The sequence below is a fragment of the Boleophthalmus pectinirostris genome, unplaced genomic scaffold, assembly GCF_026225935.1.
Source record: "Boleophthalmus pectinirostris isolate CB_2022bp ecotype Guang Dong unplaced genomic scaffold, ASM2622593v1 HiC_scaffold_2, whole genome shotgun sequence".
Classification (NCBI taxonomy): domain Eukaryota; kingdom Metazoa; phylum Chordata; class Actinopteri; order Gobiiformes; family Gobiidae; genus Boleophthalmus; species Boleophthalmus pectinirostris.
This window is the reverse complement of record NW_026571152.1, coordinates 11523216-11543586: the sequence shown is the minus strand read 5'-3', so window position 1 is coordinate 11543586 and position 20371 is coordinate 11523216. Positions and strand designations below refer to the sequence as shown.

The following is a 20371-nucleotide window of genomic DNA, read 5'->3' as shown; positions in this document are numbered from 1 at the left end:
GTTTTTGTTTCATGTTGATTGGCCCAGTAATAAGAGAATGTAACTATAATACCTTTATTCTCACTGTACTTCTGTGACTGTAGTTCATATGGAGAGAACATAGACTGTATATAGAAGTGGACTAAGGGAGTGTGATGTTACCCACAGTGTTAGAATCCAGCCAAATGAAGCCAATCAAGGCTTGGCAGTTATGGTCGGCTAATTTTTTGGAGATCCATATTTAGAAATCTGACTGTGTGTATCATAGCAACCAAAGAGCTAATCAGAAGTGACGCTGTTACTCGCCCCAAACTGCAGGGATTGGGCAGGAAGCAATCAAACGTGTTGCTAACATTAATCAAAGCGACCTTGGGGAAAAGAAGCACCTGATTGGTCTGTTATTAATGTTCATATCTTGATTGGGCACAGTAGTGAAAGAAAAACTTTTAAGGTCAGAATGAAAGAGGAGTGACATTTTTTCTATAGAAACTAAGTAAATTGGAGTCAGAGCCAAATAGTGCCCATGCTCACTTCCTATTTGGAACGCAGTCATTTTATTTATATTTATATATTTCGGTGTCTCTCATAGCTCTATATATATATATATATATATATATATATATATATATATATATATATATATATATATATATATATATATATATATATATATATATATATATATATATATATATATATATATATATATATATATATATATATATATAATATATATATATTATATAGAGGCTATGGGAGAGACCGAAACGCCAAAGAGATAAGGAAAGTTATGTTGTTCCCCTCTGAAACAATCTTTGGGTTAGGAGCTCAGACAGTAGAAGGACTAAAATATGGCACTGCACTCAAATGTAATAAAAGAAAGAAACATTAAAGGTGCATTAAGTAACTACTGGTGGAAGGTCTACCACCTGCTTGTCTCCATAGAGATGTAATTGCTTTGCTTGTGTTCTACAGATCTGATCTGTAACTAGGCCAGTGTTGTGTTCCCAGGCAAAGCAACCCTCTACCAGAAAGTTATATAGTGCATCTTTAATATACTACACAAACCAATGCTTCCACTGTCTTTGCTCATAACACAATCGCAATCTATTACTTTCCAATTCTGTTTTTACCTTTTACAAAATAATTTGTATGTGAGTTTCCACAGACAAAATGCTGGCTTATTTCACTAAACCATCCTCAACTGCTCTACATATTTTACTCTGGTGGTGACTGCTTTTTCTTGATTTCAAATATAAAATTCTTGAGTCCCTGAACAATGTACTTTCCTTCAGTATTAATCACAAAGAGATTATGGTGGCAAATTGATTCAAATATTAAGCTATTCATTTATTTGGGTGAACTAAACAAGCCTCAGTGCATTTTCTATGGAGCTACTTGTCACAAAATATTGACACTTCACAAAATGACATTGTTCGGGAAAAAAACATATATTAACAATAGAGGAGGAGCAGACAGAAGCAACTTTAAAGGTGCACTATGTAACTTTTCTTGGGAGGAGACCGCCAACTGCTTCCATGGTGATGTTTTGACTGATTCGACTGGAATGCTCAGCAGTATGGCATTAAACGTTTCCATCTTGCATTTATTTAATCACAGGTGTTTTTACTGCTAGGGAAACAAAAAATTTCAGAACTTATTTTTACAGAGAATGGGGTCGCTTCTCTACAGAGCTGTTTAAACTATGTCTAATATTTATTATATGGATTTGCTGAACTCGGAAGGGTATCCTACATCCCTTACTATTAGACTGGAGATTTCAAACTGCGATTTAAGTGATTTGGAATACACAAATCCTGGACAGCAGAAGTAAAATTCTGTCATCATTATTATTTTTGTTAACATTTTTCTATTTTATGTGAGTCTCTTTAAGAAGGTGAAGTTAGTTGCTGTCTACTCCTCTAAACTAGCAGCATCCATATAAGATGCTTATATCATATCAGTTACCACCATGCAGTACTGGGCATTGTCTAAAACCAACTTGAAATCCCAAATTGTAACTTTTATTTAGATTTTTTTTTTTTCTTTTTCACTTTTCAGTCAAAACAACACAAGTTTTGCAGTTTGTATCTATTCAATTTATGCCTTTTGTCCACATATATTTAAACTGTGTCCCATTTAAACTAAGCTGTTTTTAAAAAGTCTATTTTGGCCATATATATTTTCTGTACATTCACGCTTTCATTTTGAAAACATCATTGTGTCGGTGAAGGAGGAAGCGCTGTGATATTTAAACATCCGGGTCAATAAAGTTTATGATTTTGTCAATAAATAAATGGCTTTATTAAGTTGTCAGTTCAGGTAGATTACTTTTTTACAGCCATCAACAACTATCAATCTCACTTCATATGATGATAGAATTCAGGATTTTCTGCGAAACAAAAAGTAAAAGGTAGCTGCTAACTTAAAAACTACAGCTTCATGGCATGACATTTTGATCTTTGGAGATTACAGACTAGACCAGGGTTACTCAAACGTATGAATGAAGCAAAATACGACTCTACGCACGTTTTTTGATGGGCTGACAGCATTATAACAAGGCTTAAAGCTCACAAGGATCCATTTTGTGTAATATAGGACCTTTAAAGGGCCACTATGAAACTTCCCTAGTGGGGGCGTCTGCAACCTGTTTGTCTCCTTGGCGATGTTATTGCTTTGCCCATAAAATTCTACAGTAGATGATGGAATTAAATCTCACCATAGAGGCAAGCAAGCGACGGTACCAGGCTAAGTTCCAGGTCAGATCTGTGGAGAGGTGACCCCATTCACAGTAAGAATCCAAGGATTTTCAAGTTTTTCTTTTTTGCAATAAACACATCTGTAATGTCTCCACGGTTACATGTTTAGAGAGGACCTTGAAAAAAGATACGTTTAATGCCATAGTGTGTTTAATGCATTTTTGCTCTCGTTTTATTCATGTTTCATTCATAAATCTGTAAAATGCCACACTTTCCTCTGTCCGTCTCTCTAAATGTCACTGTGTTCTTTAAACCGGTGATGGACGTCAGCGGAGCGCGTGTTTGGCCCGTTTGAAGTCTGGCCTCCCCGTGCGTCATGCGTAAAGGCGCACGGCTATCACCAAAACGCATCATCTCATAACCGCGCTCAACGGACACCACAGACGAAGCGAGCGGAGCCGAGCTGCTTTCATTTCCGCCCTGAGGAAATTGGAGCCCGGGTTTGGCGCTGATAATGCGGGCTCGAGGCGGGAGAGTTATCGGCGCAGGATCGTTCAGGTTTAATAAAGCCACCGCCACCTGTCCGTCACCGGGAAGGGAAGGAAGCGTGACGTGAGACGGTGAGTTTGGACAGCGAGGACGGACAAAATGGAAGAGAAAGGCTGTGAAAAGAAAGGCTGTGATATGATCCCCATTCATAAAAAAAAAAAAAAAAAAAATCAGGATACACACAAAACCCTTCAGATAAACATAAATTTGATTTCACAGAGAAAGTTTTAATTCCTCTTCCCACTGTCAGTAAGTCTACAAGTGCCAAAAGCATTATGTCGAAATTTATGAAATAATTTGAACATTTGTGTTTCTTGCACCACTTCTCCAGATATGATGTCCTTTCAGTTTTATTCACTTCAAATTATAATTGAGATGTTACGTCTGACAATGTTAAGTTACTCATACTTGAGTAGTAGTTTTGCCAAATGGGTTTTCACTCCTACTTGAGTAATTTCTTGGTACTTTTTTTTTTGTACTTCTACTTGAGTAATATTATTTTTGAAGTTATGTTACTCTTGAGTACGATTTTTGGCTTTTCTACCACCTCTGAAAATAACGGCTGTCACAAGTTAAATCGATTTATATCATTTCAAATATCAACCAGAAAATTATGTAGAAATGTTAAAGTTGCCAGCCAGCCCCATTCATAAAATTTCATTATAGTTTTTACTACTTTTTACAACTCTGAATGAAAAAAGTAAAATGTGTAGCGTTTCAGTATAATGTGAGTAATGTATAGAGGGATTTAAAAATTATTATTAATGAAATCAGGATTTAGATGGTACTTGGAATCCTGAAGTCTTTCTCAAATCAAGCGTGAGGCCATCAAAATAGTGTCTTTTTTGCAAGCTAATCATTTAATCTTCTGTATTTTCAAGTTTTGATACATTTTTTTTTTAAATATGTCATTATGGTCATGACGTCCCATAGCTTCTTCTGTCAACTTTTCTCATTCTCTCTCTGCCTCCCTCTCCCTCTTTTTCTTTTACATCTATGTTTATCCCTCTCTCTTTATGCCCCCTCTCTTTTCTCTCTCTCTCAGATATAAGCCCACCTCTGCTCTCTCTCTCTCATTCTGCTACACCTGGCCCACCTCCACCCTTCTCCTCTGCTCCATCCCCACGATCTAGCCACCATCTCTGGGTGTGCCTCTGCGTGTGCCCCCGGTTTACTCCTTCTCTCACTCCCCAGGATCAAGTCACCAAGTTGTCAAGTGTGCGTCTTCATAGCAACTTTGGACTCTTTCTCATGAAAATTTTGAGAGTTGCAGGATTTCTTTGGGCTTGTTCCACTTTCACTCTTTAAAGAGGTAATTTTTATCCTTTTTTCAATTCAAGTTCATGTTAGTAATGACCACATGCAGTCTATGGTAATGACTAAAATACAAGCTTAATGTTTGAAATTATGATATAAAAAAGTATGCACATCTACATTTCAAATTTGATTTAGCACTAAGGAACAGACTCAGTCCTCAATATTGATTCCCATTCCACGATTATAATAAAACATTTTCAACATTAAATCATAGTACTTTTGTTTATATTATCATGTTGCCTTTTATCTGTGTAAATCCCTCAGTAGTCCAGGTAAGTTTCATAGTGGTCCATGGGCATATACTAGTCTGTGTTCTCTTATACTTGTTCTGATACAGCTCAAGATCATTCTAAAGATACTCGAGAAAGGTTCATTTCTGTCCTGTGAATGTGACTTTTTAGTATTGATACCTGCTCAAATGAGTATCTAGTATTAATTTAAGTTTTAGTAATGAGTATTTCATTTTTGATACTTTTGACAGCCCTATGCGCATCTTGTTTGTGCCTTTTCCATTATGACAAATATTTAACTATTGGCTTGTATTTTGTGAATGCTTGCTGTGTTCTGAAAATCTGGCAACCCCCTCTGCATGTCTTTTTCCTCTTTCTCTCCAGGATCGAGTCACTGTCCCTGCTTGTGCCTCTGCTCCCATAGTTGCCACTTCTTTAGACTTTGAGCTTGTATTTTTAAAAAAGTTTGGGAGTTGAATTTATTTTTTTTTTTTTAGCTTGTTGCTTGTTGTTCTCTGAAAATCTGACAACGCTGTTTGCTCCTCCTCTGTCCCCAGGATCAAGTCAGCTTCCCTGGGTCTACCCCTCTGCTACTCCACTGTCCCCCCAGGATTGAGCCTCTGTCCCCGGGTTTTTCTCTGTCTGTTCCCCCTTCTGCGGTCTAACCCTGGAGCCCTGGTACACTTACACGCACTGGTACCCCATGGCATCGTCCCATGTGAGGAAGGACCCCCCAGACCCGGTGCCCAGGATGCAGCCCGCCATGATGCTTTTCTCATCCAAGTACTGGGCACGCCGCGGCATGTCTCTGGACTCAGGCATGTTCCAACAACAGAGCCAACCCCAGAGGCACACTGGGGGCCAGATGGTGAGTCCAGCTGGTTTAGTCCTGGTTTAGTCTCATATAAATTTTCCAGACACTCAAACCAGTTTAAATAAACCCCATTTATGCATTATTTTGCATTCTTCATCCATCTTCATTTTTTGCTCTGTATTACTTCTGTACAGTGACAGCCAGGTCTCTTTTATTCAGCTGTGACTGCAGAGGTGTCTCTCTTTGTTAGAGATTTGCTAGTTGCTTGATTTTTAAAGGGGATATACCAGATTTTGTGTAAAATTTAGTGTTTTGTTTAAAATCTTGCCACCATACACATATATTGTAGAAACAGCTCTTGGGTCAAATAAGTCCACTGTGTACTGTCTGCATGTAATTATAAAACATTTTATTATTGAAAGTTTTTCATAAACTCATGGTTGTGAATAATTGAGTTGCCAGAAAAACATTTAAAATAAGTAGTTCTTCTTATACACACACACACACACACAAAATCAGGTACAGCTCTGTTAATATATCAAATTTGGTCATTTGTTTTTTGGTGTTGCAGTCATTGCCATATCTCATTCAGCCTGCTCCAGGGAAGCTGTAGCTGCAGTGACTGAAGGCCTGTGTCATGCTCTGAGTGATTGACAGACGGATTTAACCGATCACAGTGAAGCGTGGATAACTTTAGTTACTTTTTAGATGCCATATAAAAAAACACTGCTAGTATTGCATACATGCCGTGTGACAAATTAAACATAGTGTTCCGTGCAGCACCTGGCACACACAGAGGATCTGTGAGCACCTGTCAGCACCTGTCAGCACTGGTCTGCACCTGTCAGCACGTCTCTATTTTAATAAAGTCTATTTGCTCCAGTCAAACGTTTACTGTGGTCTCCAGGGCTGCCACCACAACCCGACCTGCTGTTCAATATAACTGACACACTACACTGTCAGCGCCTCTTTAGTCACTCACTATGGACATGGAGGAAACTAAAACTGCCAAAGATCTCATTTAAAGGTCCTGTATTACACAAAATTGACTCTTGAACCTTAAGCCATGTTAGAATCTTGTTACTTCCTCAAAAATATAACTGGATCACCTGCTAGATACTAATGCCATACTGTGGAACATTGCAGGCAACCCTTACATTTAAAGGCACTGTGCCTTATTTCTTTAAAATGTGAAAAACAGAACTAGTTCATTTTAAATGGTTTGCACTGGTCTAAAGTTATTCCTCACTTACCTTATGCATTCGGATCATTCTAATTATTCACCACGATGAGTTTATAAGCACTTTTCTCAACTTTCAGGGACCGGAGTGGACTTTTTCTGTCATGGTAATGCCAACAACAACTAGCATGCTAACATGCACTGCCTAATTATTGAGGATTAGATGCAGACAGTACAGAGCGGACTTACTTTGACCTCAAGTCTTATACGTCTGTACCAGGGCAAGACACATTTTGCTCAAACACATGTTACATTCCCTTTTTTTTTGTTTCATTTTTTTTTTATTACTTTGACACACTTATGACACACACTTTATTGAAAACTGACATTTGCAAAACAACTCACACAGAATTCCAAATTTGATTGCAGCAAAATACAGTTTTACCGTTAAAACTCCCAGACTGTGATCATCTGAATTTCAGCTGAATCTCTTTAATTTAATAATTTAATAATAATTAATCTCAGCAAAATGCATTTTTTTTTTATTCGAAACTGATCATCTCCCAAAAACTAATTTTACTGTAAGAACTTTCACACTGTGATCATGTGTTTTTCTGTGCTCTTTCATTCATTTGACACTGCAGCTCAGAAGTTTTAGTCCTTCTCTGAGGGACCACAGAGAATCACTGGTTTAGTTCAGTCTGACTCTGAGGTTCACACTTCACACAGATAAATTTTGGGCTGATAAAGCTGTAGTTTTTATTCTAAAACCTGTCTGTATTGTGTTTTGTAAAATATAAAAGTACATTACCAATTGCAAAGTAGATTTTGTAGTATTTAATAAAAAAAATATGTATGAGGAAGAAAACTTAAAGCTATTGGAATAGCAAATCAATACTACTTTGGTACTGTAATATGTAATGTGTTCTTGAAAATCAAGCAGAACTTTATGTATCTGAAAATGTCTATTATAGTCTATACATGTTTGATTCATGTGTGAAATGTTTTGTTGTTGTTGATTTTTAGTGCTAGTTGTGTTTGAGTTTCTATATTGAAAGTGATAGTTTGGGCCAAAGTTCACATGAGAACAGACCTGTAGTGTTGAAAAAAACTAGCTGAATTCATTGATCATGTGTGTTTGTGAATGAGAGCTGTGCTAAGTGTTCTGAAAAGAGTCTGGAACTGTGTGAACACATGAGTTCCTAAACAGAACTTCAGTTTTCCAAAACAAAGTTTAATCTCAACAAAATGCAGTTTTTCATTCAAAACTATTCAATCATTCTCTAAAATCACTCTCCTTGTGTGTTTTTCTGTGCTCTTTCATTCATTTAACACTACAGCTCACAAGTTTTAGTTAGTTAGTGTTTGGTACAGTCTCACACTGGGATTCACAGTACATAACCAGTTGCATAGTAGATTTTGCAGTATTTGTTCAAAAATATATGTGGAGAAGAAAATCAACACTACTTTTTTACTGTAAAATGTAATGTTTTCTTGAAAATGAAATAAGGACATTATGTCTCTGAAAATCTAAACAACTAGTACTCAGTGTGTGTGAAATCCTGCTGTGTTATATTTTAGGTGCACTGCTCACAAATTTTGATTTGCTGGTATGTTTGAGTTTCTATATTTAAAGTGACAGTTTGGCCCACAGTCTTTTACCACTTGAGAACAGACCTGTAGTGTTGAAAAAACAAGATTAATTCTCTGATCATGTGTGTTTGTGAGTGAGAGCTGTGCCAAATATTCTGAGAAAGATCCTGAGGACTGTGTGAAAAATGTTCCAAATGACGTGAGCACCTGTGCTCCTTTTCAGATACATGTTTGAATCAAAAGATCAAACTAAACCAAGTTTCAAAAAATTTCCTAAAACGGTTGAAAAAAGATGTTGCTCATAGATTTAAAAGTCCTGTAAAAGTAATCTTATAAAATAATCCTTAGTAGTAGTCCTCACTACAGGATCATTTTGGTCTCTCTCCTTTGATCCTCTCTTGTCTCCTCTTTGGGTAACACTTCCTCACCCATTGCCTGCACAGTCGAGGAGAGGAATCAAGGAGAAGAAAGCGAGGAAAGAGAAATGTGATGTGGCCTCTATTCATCCATCTATCCATTTATCCTATCCATCTATCTACCATTATACCTCTGTGTGTTTCAGTCTCGGCGGCCATCTTTCTGCCCCATAAATGAGAAGCAGGAGAAGCAGAGTGAGGACTCAGGGCGCACAGCGGTGGTGTTTTCTCTCAAGAATGAGGTGGGAGGGCTGGTCCGAGCGCTGCGAGTATTTCAGGTAAAAGGTCAAAAACAAAAAACATTTACACATGCATTCTGACCTGAGAATATACCGGCATTTTACCAGAACAGGGTCATGTGTGAATGATGCCCAAACAGATTTTCCCTGCATTTGTGGTCTGCTAATTAACTGAGTAGATTACTGGGAATGTGCAGGGAATGTGTATGTGTGAATAAAACCAGGAAATTGTCAGTATAACCAATTGGTTTCCTTGGGCACAAACTTGGTTTCTTTGTTACAAGTTTGGTTTCCTGGTTACGATCTTGGTTTCCTGATTATGAGATTAGTTTCCTGGTTATGAGATTGGTTATGTGGTTACATTCTCAACATAAATGCCAGGTTGATGCTGAGTTCACATCTCTAGTTGGATGCCTATTCATTTGAGGGCAGATGCTTGAAACTTGTTGACTCCTTTCCCCCTCTCTCCTCCTTACTTCCTCTCTTTCCTTCTCTCTCCCCTTTTTTCTCCTCCCTCTCTTTTTTCAGGAGCGCAGAGTAAACCTAAACCACATAGAGTCTCGTGTGTCGAAGCGGGTCTTAAACGAGGTGGAGATCTTCGCTGACTGCAGCTGCTCCAAGAAAGAATTTAATGAACTTCTGCAGAACCTGAAAGACCACGTCAATATTATATCTTATAATACTCCCATAAATGCATGGTCCGCAGAGGCAGGTACGAATACTGCTACCACTATTACTACTACTGTTGTCTCCACCAATCTTAGAATCCCAACATGTGTTTGTTTGTAGATGACGAGGATGTTCCCTGGTTCCCGATGAAGATCTCAGAATTGGACCAATGTTCTCACAGAGTCTTGATGTATGGCTCTGAGCTGGACGCTGACCATCCAGTGAGTTTTACTATGGTTAGATCTTCCTTAGACCTGGTCTAGACCTGATCTAGTCCTCATTTATACCTGGTTTATGCTTTGGATAATCCCGGTTTATAAAACATGAGTTGTCCTAGGTTTGGTCTGATGTAGATCTGATTTAGTCCTGGTTTAGACCTGGTTTAGCCCTGGTGTAGCCCTGGTTTATTCATGGATAAAAAAAAAAAAAGGATATATAGTTCTGTGCAGAGGACATTATACAAAATGACTGCAGCCTTAGCGATTTGCACAAACTGAAATTGCAATCTTGATTTGATTTCGATATTGTGCAGTCCTAATCCTGTATAGGTCTGGCTCTGGGTTAGTCCTGGAGAAGACCTTGTTTAGTTCTGGTGTAGATCCAGTTTAGACTTGACTGTTTTTGTCCTATTTTAGGGCTTCAAAGACAACGTTTATCGCCAGAGAAGGAAGTACTTTGTGGAAGTTGCCATGAACTACAAATTGTGAGTATGATCAGGAAACTAGACCTGGTTCATCTTAGGTTTAGTCAAGTTTTAGCTCAGCCGTAGTCCCTTTGTCCCTCTGTGTTTACAGCCTGTATTAAGGTTCTCCTTGATGTGACAAGTAAAAGATTTGAGCATTTCTTCTCTCATTTGTCCAATCCATAAAATGTAAACTATTAGAATTTATTTTAAAGGAGACTTTTATAAGCTCTTATCCATGTACTACACTGTGCTTATTATCCATTCACTCCACACTAGATAGTGGTAATTTACTTGTGTAGCCACAGCTGCCCTGGGACAGACTAACTGAAGTGAGACTGCCAATCTGCACCACTGGCTGTTTTTGTTTTAGTCCTGGTTTAGTCCTGATTGAGTCCTAGTTTATACGTGATGTAGTCCTGGTTTAGTTGTAGTTTACACTTGGTATACATAGTCCTGTTTTAGCTGTAGTTTAGACCTGATCTAGTCCAGGTTTAGTCTTGGCTTAGCCCTGGTTTAGTCCTGATTTAGTCCTCTCTTGTATCCTCCCCCAGTGGGCTGCCGATCCCACGTATCGAGTACACAGAGGAGGAGGTGAGGACTTGGGGAGTGGTCTTTAGGGAGCTGACTAAACTGTACCCCACTCACGCCTGTCGCGAGTACCTGAAGAATTGGCCCCTCCTGACCAAGCACTGCGGCTACAGAGAAGACAACATCCCCCAGCTACAGGATGTCTCCACCTTCCTTAGAGGTACAGTCTGCACCCCCACACACATTTCAGGAACTGTGAGTAGTCTGCGCTCTTACTGTTTTAAAAAAACATCACAACTGAACGATCACACCTGAACCTACCAGGAGGATCATCTGGGTTGTAGTATAAAACAAAGTAAAGCTTAATGCCTTTGTGTTAGAGCTCCGAATAAAGCTCAGAATGTTTTTGTAGCTAAAAATAAATCAGGATTACAAACAATTGTTATCAGTAAAAGCTATATTTGATTTGCATGTGTTTACCTTATGTCTGAGAATACAGTTAGGTCATATTTATGGAATTTAAAATTAAAATATTACATACATTTCCTTTATATAATGCTTTTTTTTTTTTTTTTTTTTTTTAGCTCAAAGCTCTCTTGAAAAACATGTATTCTTACTGTGAGCGGGTGTCGTGAACCCCCCCTCAGCAACAGGAGAGCTCACCCGGGTCGGTTAAAAAGATGAAGGTTTTGGCATAAATTCCATTGAGGGGCTCCTGACATTCAGATGAAGATGTTCATAATGCTTTATTTCATTAAACGAATAGCTGTTAGAGCATTAGAGATTAAGAATGATTGATTTAGATGATAGAGGCATTTTTGTGATCTATATTAGCATAAGTTACTTGTTTTATTTTGATTTAACCTGACTTGTTTCTTTTAAATTGATTTATTTGATTCATCCAACTTAATTTCCAGGTTGGGTTGTTTGGCATTAATTTTTGTAACTACTATGTTTGTGTGCAGGAAACATGCAAACAAGAGTTTCCTGGTCTTTTGACAGTTAACCCTTGTTTGACATTGTTTTTTGTAACATTATATGCTATGTTGTGTGCAGGAAACCTGCAAACAGACCGGTTGCGAGCTTCCTGCTCGTTCGACAGTTGAACGACAGTTGAACCTCGCATCTGGGCTCGGAAGAGGCGCCTTGCCTGTGGAGCGATGTTTGCAGTTTCCAAAGTGTTGTCTGTACTTAGAAAATGTGTGCTATATGTGACGTCCTAATCACTTTGCATGTACCTGGGTGGAGTCCTGTGACCTTAGAAAGACCTGAAGGATATAAATACTGAAAAAATCTGCGTAGAAACGTGATCCTGATTCGGTTGGCATTGACCCCTCCGGCGTAACTTTGCTAAGGAGGTCAGATCCTCCAATTTTGGACTAGGCAGCGTTTTATAGCTTACCTGGTCACAGGGTAATTTCTCCAAAAGGCTACTTGCATAGTGATTTGTCCTAATTGTTTTTGTATGAGCTTTTAAAGAAAAATAGCGGCTACCGAGTGAGTTGGTCATAGTCATCCTGTTGTGAGCTTTCCAGGCCTAAAAACCTTGAGTGAGCGAACTTTAGCACAACGATAAATGATGGTATCAGCCACATGAGTAGTGCATAAAATTAATAAAAAGCCGAAAAATAAGACAAAGACAGATCACTTGTTGGGATCTTTTGTTGAGTCTCTCCCTTTAATTAATATACATATATTCCTACCACGAGCAAGTCCAGTCATCCCAGGTGAGTTATCTGATAAAACGCAATGTTGGGGAAATTTTCTGATGCAATGTTTTTGATGCAATGCTGAATTTGGATAAATGTTTTGAAGCACTGCTAAAGATAAGTGAATATTTGCAATGTTTGGTGTAAAGCTAAATCTGGATAAATGTTTTGAGGCACTGCTGAAAATAAGTTAATATCTGCAAGGTTTTGAATGCTTTGAGGTACTGTTAAAAATAAGTAAGTGTCTGGCAAGTGTTATGAGATAAGGTAAGAAGGGGTATGAATTTAATCTAATATATAGGGGGTATGTTATATGGTGTTTTCTAAAGCTAAGTGATATTTTAAGTGTTGTCTGAGTGATATTTTAAGTGTTGTCTAAGTGATATTTTAAGTGTTGTTAGAGTTATTTATATGGTGTTTTCTAAAGCTAAGTGATATTTTGAGTGTTGTTAGAGTTATTTGAAAAGAAGTGAGACTCAGGCCGCATAGTACTGGCCTGGCTTCTTAACAGCAGGATCGCCTGTTACCATTGGTTTGTCTCCATGGAGATAGTTAATACTAATGCCATATCTTTGTCAGAAACATCTCTGGAGTTGTGTTTTATTTCATTCACACATGTTTCTGTAATCCCACAGATTTAGTCTGTCGGCCATTGCAGAATTTAGTGGCTCCCTCGAACTCCTGTGTTTTTAAAGCCTACACATTTTATACTGAATATTTAAGAACTGTCACTGAATTGCCTTTGGTGAACTGGCTAATTTAAGTAATTCAGTTTCATTTTGTTCTTACATGCAGCGTTTTACATGTTCTTAATCTCAAATCTTTTATCTTTATGTTCAGAGCGCTCAGGTTTCACAGTTCGTCCGGTGGCGGGGTACCTTTCTCCCAGGGACTTTCTGGCTGGATTGGCCTATCGTGTGTTTAACTGCACTCAGTACATCCGCCACAGCACCGACCCTCTGTATACACCTGAACCGTGAGTATATATAAAACCCATACAACCAGAACCCCTGTATACACCTGAACTTTGAGTATATACAACCACATGCTCCCCTACATACCAGACCCTCCTACATACAACCAGATCTTCCTACATACAACCAGACCCTCTTACATACAACCAGACCCTCCTACATACAACTAAAGCCTCCTACATACAACCAGACTCTCCTACATACAACCAGACCTTCCTACATACAACCAGACCCTCCTACATACAACCAGACCCTCCTACATACAACCAGACCGTCCTACATACAGCCAAACCCTTCAAAATTCAACAATTCTCTCTACATGCAACCAGACTCCCTATACACTCCAGAGCTGTGAGTATAACTGAACACTCCTATACACCTTAACTATGAGTACAACCTACTGTAATCCCCTTCATACAACTGGACCCTCAAATGCGCACCCAAACCATCCAAAAATGTTGAAAGCAGTTACAACTACCCAAAATTGATGACATAACTAAATAAATCTGATCTAGTCAAATCAAAACAAGATGAATAGTTAATGGTGAATTAAAGCTGCTCTGACTTGCAGTACCACTCTTCTCCACAGGGACACGTGTCATGAGCTGCTGGGGCATGTTCCACTTCTCGCTGATCCAAAGTTCGCTCAGTTTTCCCAAGAAATTGGTTTGGCCTCATTAGGAGCCTCGGACGAAGACGTACAGAAACTCGCCACAGTCAGTACTATCTGTTAATATTGTTCGCGTTATTACAGCTACAGTTACTACAACTATTATTGCTAACCTGTGTGGTTTTCAGTGCTACTTCTTTACCATCGAGTTTGGCTTGTGCAAACAGGACGGGCAGCTCCGAGCATATGGAGCAGGTCTGCTGTCCTCCATTGGAGAACTACAGGTGAACAAACATGACTACTACTACTCCAAACACTCCTACTACTATGACTAAATTTGTCAACTGGACAAATGCTTATTTGGGTCTAAAACCACTTGACAAATCGAATTTGTTCTTTGCCATGAATTCTACCTGGATGACTGAGGGATTCTACACACACTTCTACAACTACCACCAACACTCCTACTACAACCACAAACACTACAACAACGACTACTACTACTACTACTACTACTACTACTACTACTACTACTACTATTACTACTACTACTACTACTGCAAAGAGTATGGATTGTAGAAGTGAGTTGTTTAAATGTGACAGTAGCTGTTGTGTGTCCACTAATCCGAAAGTTGGTGGTTCAAATCCCGCTCTTCACAAAATCATCATTGGTTGAGCGGTTAGTTGATGGCTTGAGGATCCTGGGCTAGGTCCTGATGACTGAGGACCACTAAACCTTATGGAGCACACACCTGCCCTAGGATACACTTTCCTGACTGTTCTTGTATCTTTTTTTCCCCAGCATGCCCTGTGTTCCTGACTCTTCCTGTTTTTTCCCCAGCATGCCCTGTCGGAAAAGGCCGTTGTGAAGACCTTTGACCCAAAGACCACGTGTTACCAGGAGTGCATCACCTCATTTCAGGAGGTTTACTTTGTGTCCGAGAGCTTCGAGGAGGCCAAAGAGAAGATGAGGTACCAATGTCCAAAGTGTACACTGGTGCATGAATGTGAGTGTAGAGTCCTTCATTTTACACTGTTCTGTCTGTTGTTTTCAGGGAGTTTGCAAAGACGATCAAGCGTCCCTTCTCTGTGTACTATAACCCGTACACTCAGAGCGTAGACCTGCTCAAAGACACAAGGAGCATTGAAAATGTGGTACACGATCTACGCAGCGACTTAACCACAGTCTGTGACGCTCTGGGCAAGATGAACACCTACATGGGAATATAACCCACAACCTCACACAACCTGCAACCTAAAACATCCTAATGAAACCTACAAAGGAGTCCAACTCGCAACCCACAACAGCCCTGCTAATGATGATTTAACTCACAACCTCACACATTCGTGCTGCTAATGAGACATTTGAACATGCTTTGCTCCTCTGTATGACCAGCAGAGGGAGACCCACAGCTTCCTTAGTAATTCTTAAAAGTGCACTATATGTAACTTTTCTGGTGGAGAGTCCCCCACCTGCTTGTCTCCATGGAGATATTATTGCTTTGCCTGGAATGTCCCATAGTATAGTGGGCGACAGTGGCTCAGTTGGTAAGAGTATTTATCCACTGATCAGAAAGTTGGTGATGCGATTCCACCTCCCACAGATGTATGCTGTCATTGTGTCCTTGGGCAAGACACTTAACCAACCTTGCCCCTAGTGTCTGCATACACTGATGTATGAACATGTGTGTGAATGGGTGAGTGGTTCCTTGATGTAAAAAAAAAAAAAGATAATTTACTATTTATCATAGTATAGCTTTAATCTGCAACCTGTCACTCTTCACTCACACCACAGTGCTGCTCTGTGATTGGTCCAGTCTCGCAGCAGTGGCACCCATGTATTCTTGTGTGGAGTATCTAAAGGCTATCACACACTATAGGACTTTTTGGTCTTAAATGATTTTTAAAGGTGCGACAAAAAGTGCACACCACAGTCACAAGGAGAATCTTATGAGACTTAAAATCTCAGATCGCAAAGACTGCAGCGGGATATGTATGGCTGTTTCCTGTCTACAGTAAAACCACTTGCTTTGAGACTCTTAAGTATTCAAAAGATCAGAGCACTGCACTTCTAGTTTAGACAGAAATCAAAACTGTGTCATTATTATTTGTGAGATATAGTGCAGTACTTCATATACAGGAATTTTAAAGCATAAAAGATTGGCAATAAAGTACACAAGAAGTAGAGTCAGTATCACTTATCTGCAGCTTCACCTGAAGAACTGAGGAACTACTCTCACCTTTTTACTTTCAAAGACACATCACACTGGATTAATAGCGCGGTTTTGTGGACTGGATGTCATTATTTGCAGAGGAAAATTTCTGTGGATAATGTGGATGAGATGCTGCACTTCAAATTTATCACTTCATGAGGGGTGAGTAATAAAGTCTTCTCATTATTTTCGCTCTATCCCGAGTTTGTATCCTGCACCTCTGTGTCCGTCACTCCTCTGCCCCGATGCTGTTTTATTGGTTGTTGCCGTAGTGTTGGTGATGTTGGTGGTTACGCTCTGACAAAGCAGCTCAGAGTCACACTGACACCACACTTGAGAAGCACAGCGGCTTCAAAATCTCACAGAAAGTTGGGTCACGCCTCCCCGAACTTGGAGAGAAGAAAATTACAGCCATAATTGGGCATATTCTCCTTAAGTGTGTGGCAGCCTAAATATTAGTTAAGTCCATAAAACTGTCACCTGAGGAAATGTGCAAAAACTGCTCAAACATACAATTAATCTGAACTTTAAACTAATACAAGAATCCCGTGCATGTCAGAACTTGTTTGTAGAGGTCTAATCTACAGGTTTTGCAGCTTTTACACAAAATAAGACATATATTTGTTCCAAAATAATCACAATGAGAAAAATAATCAACTTTCCTTGACCCCAAACCCACACTGTAAATATGTAATAAAGATTAAATGACAAACATATTTATTTTTAATGCTGAAACTGTGATGTAATCCATGTTTGGTTACAGTGTGTCAGTCCATTGAAGTTCTTAAAATAGTGAGCTTTTTGAATGTTTCATGCAGCGTCTTGTTCAGATGGAGAGAGCATGAAATTTACATTGGCTTTAAGAAGACAGACAAGAGAGAGACAGAGGACTGAAATACTGACTAACATAAAAACTCAAACTCACAAATAGTACACTTCAACTGTTCAAAATGACCCAAACATTTTTTTTTTTTTTTGTGTCCAGATGTTAGATTTAGGCCTGTCACAATAAAGCATTTTGAACTACAATATATTGCAACAGAAATAATCAGAATAAAAGATAATATTTTATAGGGATGTAACAATAACCGAAATATCATGATATGGTATCGTCAAAGTTCTCACAATAATATTGTGGACCATCACAATTTATATGGAATTATTAATTAAGAGTTATGGTGCAGCAATAGCTAAAAAAAGACAGAAGGAAATACATAGACCATGATTCTTTGCTCCATTTCAGTGTAGACTACATGAAGAAATAACACTTCTAAGCACATTTAAGTCTTGTCAAGACATTTTAAGAGGAAAAAGTAGTATATTAACAATTTTGTTAGCCACAAAATATCGCAATAAATATACTGTGAGATGTATATCATGAAAATATCGTACCGAGAGATTTGGATATTGTTACATCCCTAATCGTGAACTTCCCCACCATATCGTGAGCTTTCCCACGATATCGCAAAAAAAGATCGTACCGTGAGGTTTATATCATGACGATATCGTATCGTGAGACTTGGATATTGTTACACCCCTAATACTTTATGTACTTTGTCAACCACAATTTGAATTAGACTAATCATTTTATTTTGAGTTTAAATGATATTATGTAATTTTCTGATCTCTTATACAGTAGTTTCCTCATCACAAACATATCTGGAGCTGTGTTTTGTTTCATTCACACATGTTTAACACACACATCCTGCAGTAAGTCGAGATAATTCCCATGACAGGAATAGTTAGATATTATTTATTTATCTATTTATATTTATTTGCTTTTATTTTAGGCTACTGAAAATATTGAATTTAAAGATGCACCATGTAACTTTTCTACAGGATGGTTGGCCACGTGCTTCCTCTATGTTATTACTTTTCCTGTAATGTTCCAAGTATTGTATTGGAGTGATCCTAACAGTGAGTTCACATGTATGACGTCAGTTGAAGTCCACTTTCTCTGATAAATGCAGTGGGTTACATATTTATTCTGTACAGTGCAAACAAAACTATAAAAATATGAAGTGTGTAACATATGTAATAAAGTCTATTTTGTTGTCTGGTGTGCTGCAAATGAGTCTGTGCATTTGTCATTTGTTCTAATTTTCCTGTTTTATTGGCAAAATGAGTGAAATATCAGGTTAGACAGGCTTTACTAAGCATTAATATATTTTAAGGTTTACTAAAAATGATGTCAATTTTTTTGTTGTGTGGTGTTAAATTCTGGTGAAGTTTAGATCTTACTTCCTGGTTGGACACGGGCAGCAGATGTGACATGCGTAGAGGTGGTTTCATAATTGTTACTGTTGGCGTGTTCCAATTGTAGAAAATAATGACTGGAATTGACTGATTGAAATCACCAAAATGTATTCTCTATCCAATACAATTCTAATACAGAGCTCTGGGTCAGACCACTATCCCTGATTGCCTATTCTACACAGGTCTTACTTCAGGCAGTCTGAACACCTGCATCTGTCCCTTATCCCAGTATATACATTCACAGAAATATGCATAATGATATGTTGATCAGGTTCACGCCTTGGATCCTCCCTGAAGCCTCTCCGTTTATGGGAATGACCGGATCTATTTAGGTTTGGTGCCAGCCAGGATGTCCCCTTGTCAGCTGCTCTGTACAGAATCTCCTTAAAAAGACAACCTACACAGCAGTTTCTTTAAACACATGTATCAGATTTCAGTAGTTAAGCATTAATTGTGTGACTTCATTAACAACATTTTAAACAAATATATAATTTCAGTATTTAATAATTGCATGTGGTATATTTAATGGTCAGAAATGTTAGCCAGGCTGGCGCCACCAAGTGCCTCAGCTCAATTAAATTTCTCTCCAGCAACTAGGTCAGGAATCAGAATACAATAGACGATTTGCAAAAACCCCAGCCAATCAGTGAAGAGCCATACATTCTGTGTTCTCGATCTCTACAATCCAGAGATCCAGGATTTAAAGCTGGAACAAATGTGAGAATGTTTGGTGAATTTTATCAAGGGGAAAGAGCCCTTCTTACTACAGAAATTGTGAAAAACTTAATATACTAGTTAGCCCTGTTAGTGGCGCATTACATACGTCACGACCAAATAACCTACCGTCGAATGAACGAATTCTATCTTTGCGAGGTCAGACGGTTTCTACGAAGTGAAACTGGCTGATGAATCAGGCTACAGAAATGTGCCTTTGTGAGTAATTTGTTTTCTATGTTGATGACATTGGTAGAGTGATTCTGTTTTAGAACTCAGCGCTCCTTTTTGTATTTTTGTACTTTTTTCCCCCTACAAACTGCAACTTAACTGAAATAAAACTGATAAATATTTCCCACAGGTACTATTCCGCCAATGCACATACATGTGTTACCTACTCTGCAAAATGGACTTTTCAGAGCTCTTAACCATGTTATAGTTGTTTTCCTTCTCACTGACCCTTTGAAGTTGTATTTAGGGTCATGCATGCATGTTTGAGTCATTTTTACTCTCCTGTATTCAAGATGTCACTGCTTGGGTCTAACCCCATTTTCACCACCACCGGTACACACCCACTGTGACGTTCTTACTTCCTTCTCCAATTTTATTTTCTTAATCTGTCATACATGCAGGATTTGTTAGCATTGTGTAGTCATTTTGGTACTAATGAAAAAAAAATCTGCTGCTCACTCGTGTGATGTGCAGCTATCCATAGAAGCTGCTGACAGCATGCGGCACTTTGTTGTGATGACGATGATGTTTAGAGCAACATCAGCTCCCATTAACTTGTTTTAAATGAATATTGCTATTTAAAATGTAAAAATGTATCCATGGGTGTCAAGATTATAACTATTATTATACTATTAACTAAGCCCATGTATTTGAATGGCAGCATTAGTCAAAATGATGTGGGGTTGTGGTCTGTGGGTCTAAGGCTGAATTTGCATGTTAAGTTTTTCAAAGATGCAAAAAAAACATTTTTCTTAAAAAACAGGCA

At 38.5% G+C, this 20371-nt stretch overlaps 1 protein-coding gene across 1 annotated transcript; it reads left to right on the top strand.

Moving 5' to 3' along the window:
- Positions 1–2990: 2990 nt before the first annotated feature.
- tph2 (tryptophan hydroxylase 2 (tryptophan 5-monooxygenase)) lies at positions 2991–15910 on the top strand. The gene is made up of 13 exons (XM_055155329.1): positions 2991–3298; positions 4422–4539; positions 5332–5642; positions 8924–9055; positions 9545–9728; positions 9806–9906; positions 10321–10388; positions 10922–11118; positions 13448–13583; positions 14171–14297; positions 14380–14475; positions 15033–15163; positions 15247–15910. Exons 3-13 carry the CDS (start codon positions 5478–5480, stop codon positions 15419–15421), a joined length of 1512 nt encoding a protein of 503 aa, XP_055011304.1. The 5' UTR covers positions 2991–3298; positions 4422–4539; positions 5332–5477; the 3' UTR covers positions 15422–15910.
- The last annotated feature ends 4461 nt before the right edge of the window (positions 15911–20371 follow it).

Excerpts from the sequence above, each read along its gene's own strand:
- tph2 (XM_055155329.1), top strand. The coding sequence starts at position 5,478 with ATGGCATCGTCCCATGTGAGGAAGGACCCCCCAGACCCGGTGCCCAGG. Across the intron at positions 9,729-9,805 it reads TGCATGGTCCGCAGAGGCAG|ATGACGAGGATGTTCCCTGG; the intron begins GTACGAATACTG and ends GTTTGTTTGTAG. Across the intron at positions 14,298-14,379 it reads ACGTACAGAAACTCGCCACA|TGCTACTTCTTTACCATCGA; the intron begins GTCAGTACTATC and ends TGTGGTTTTCAG.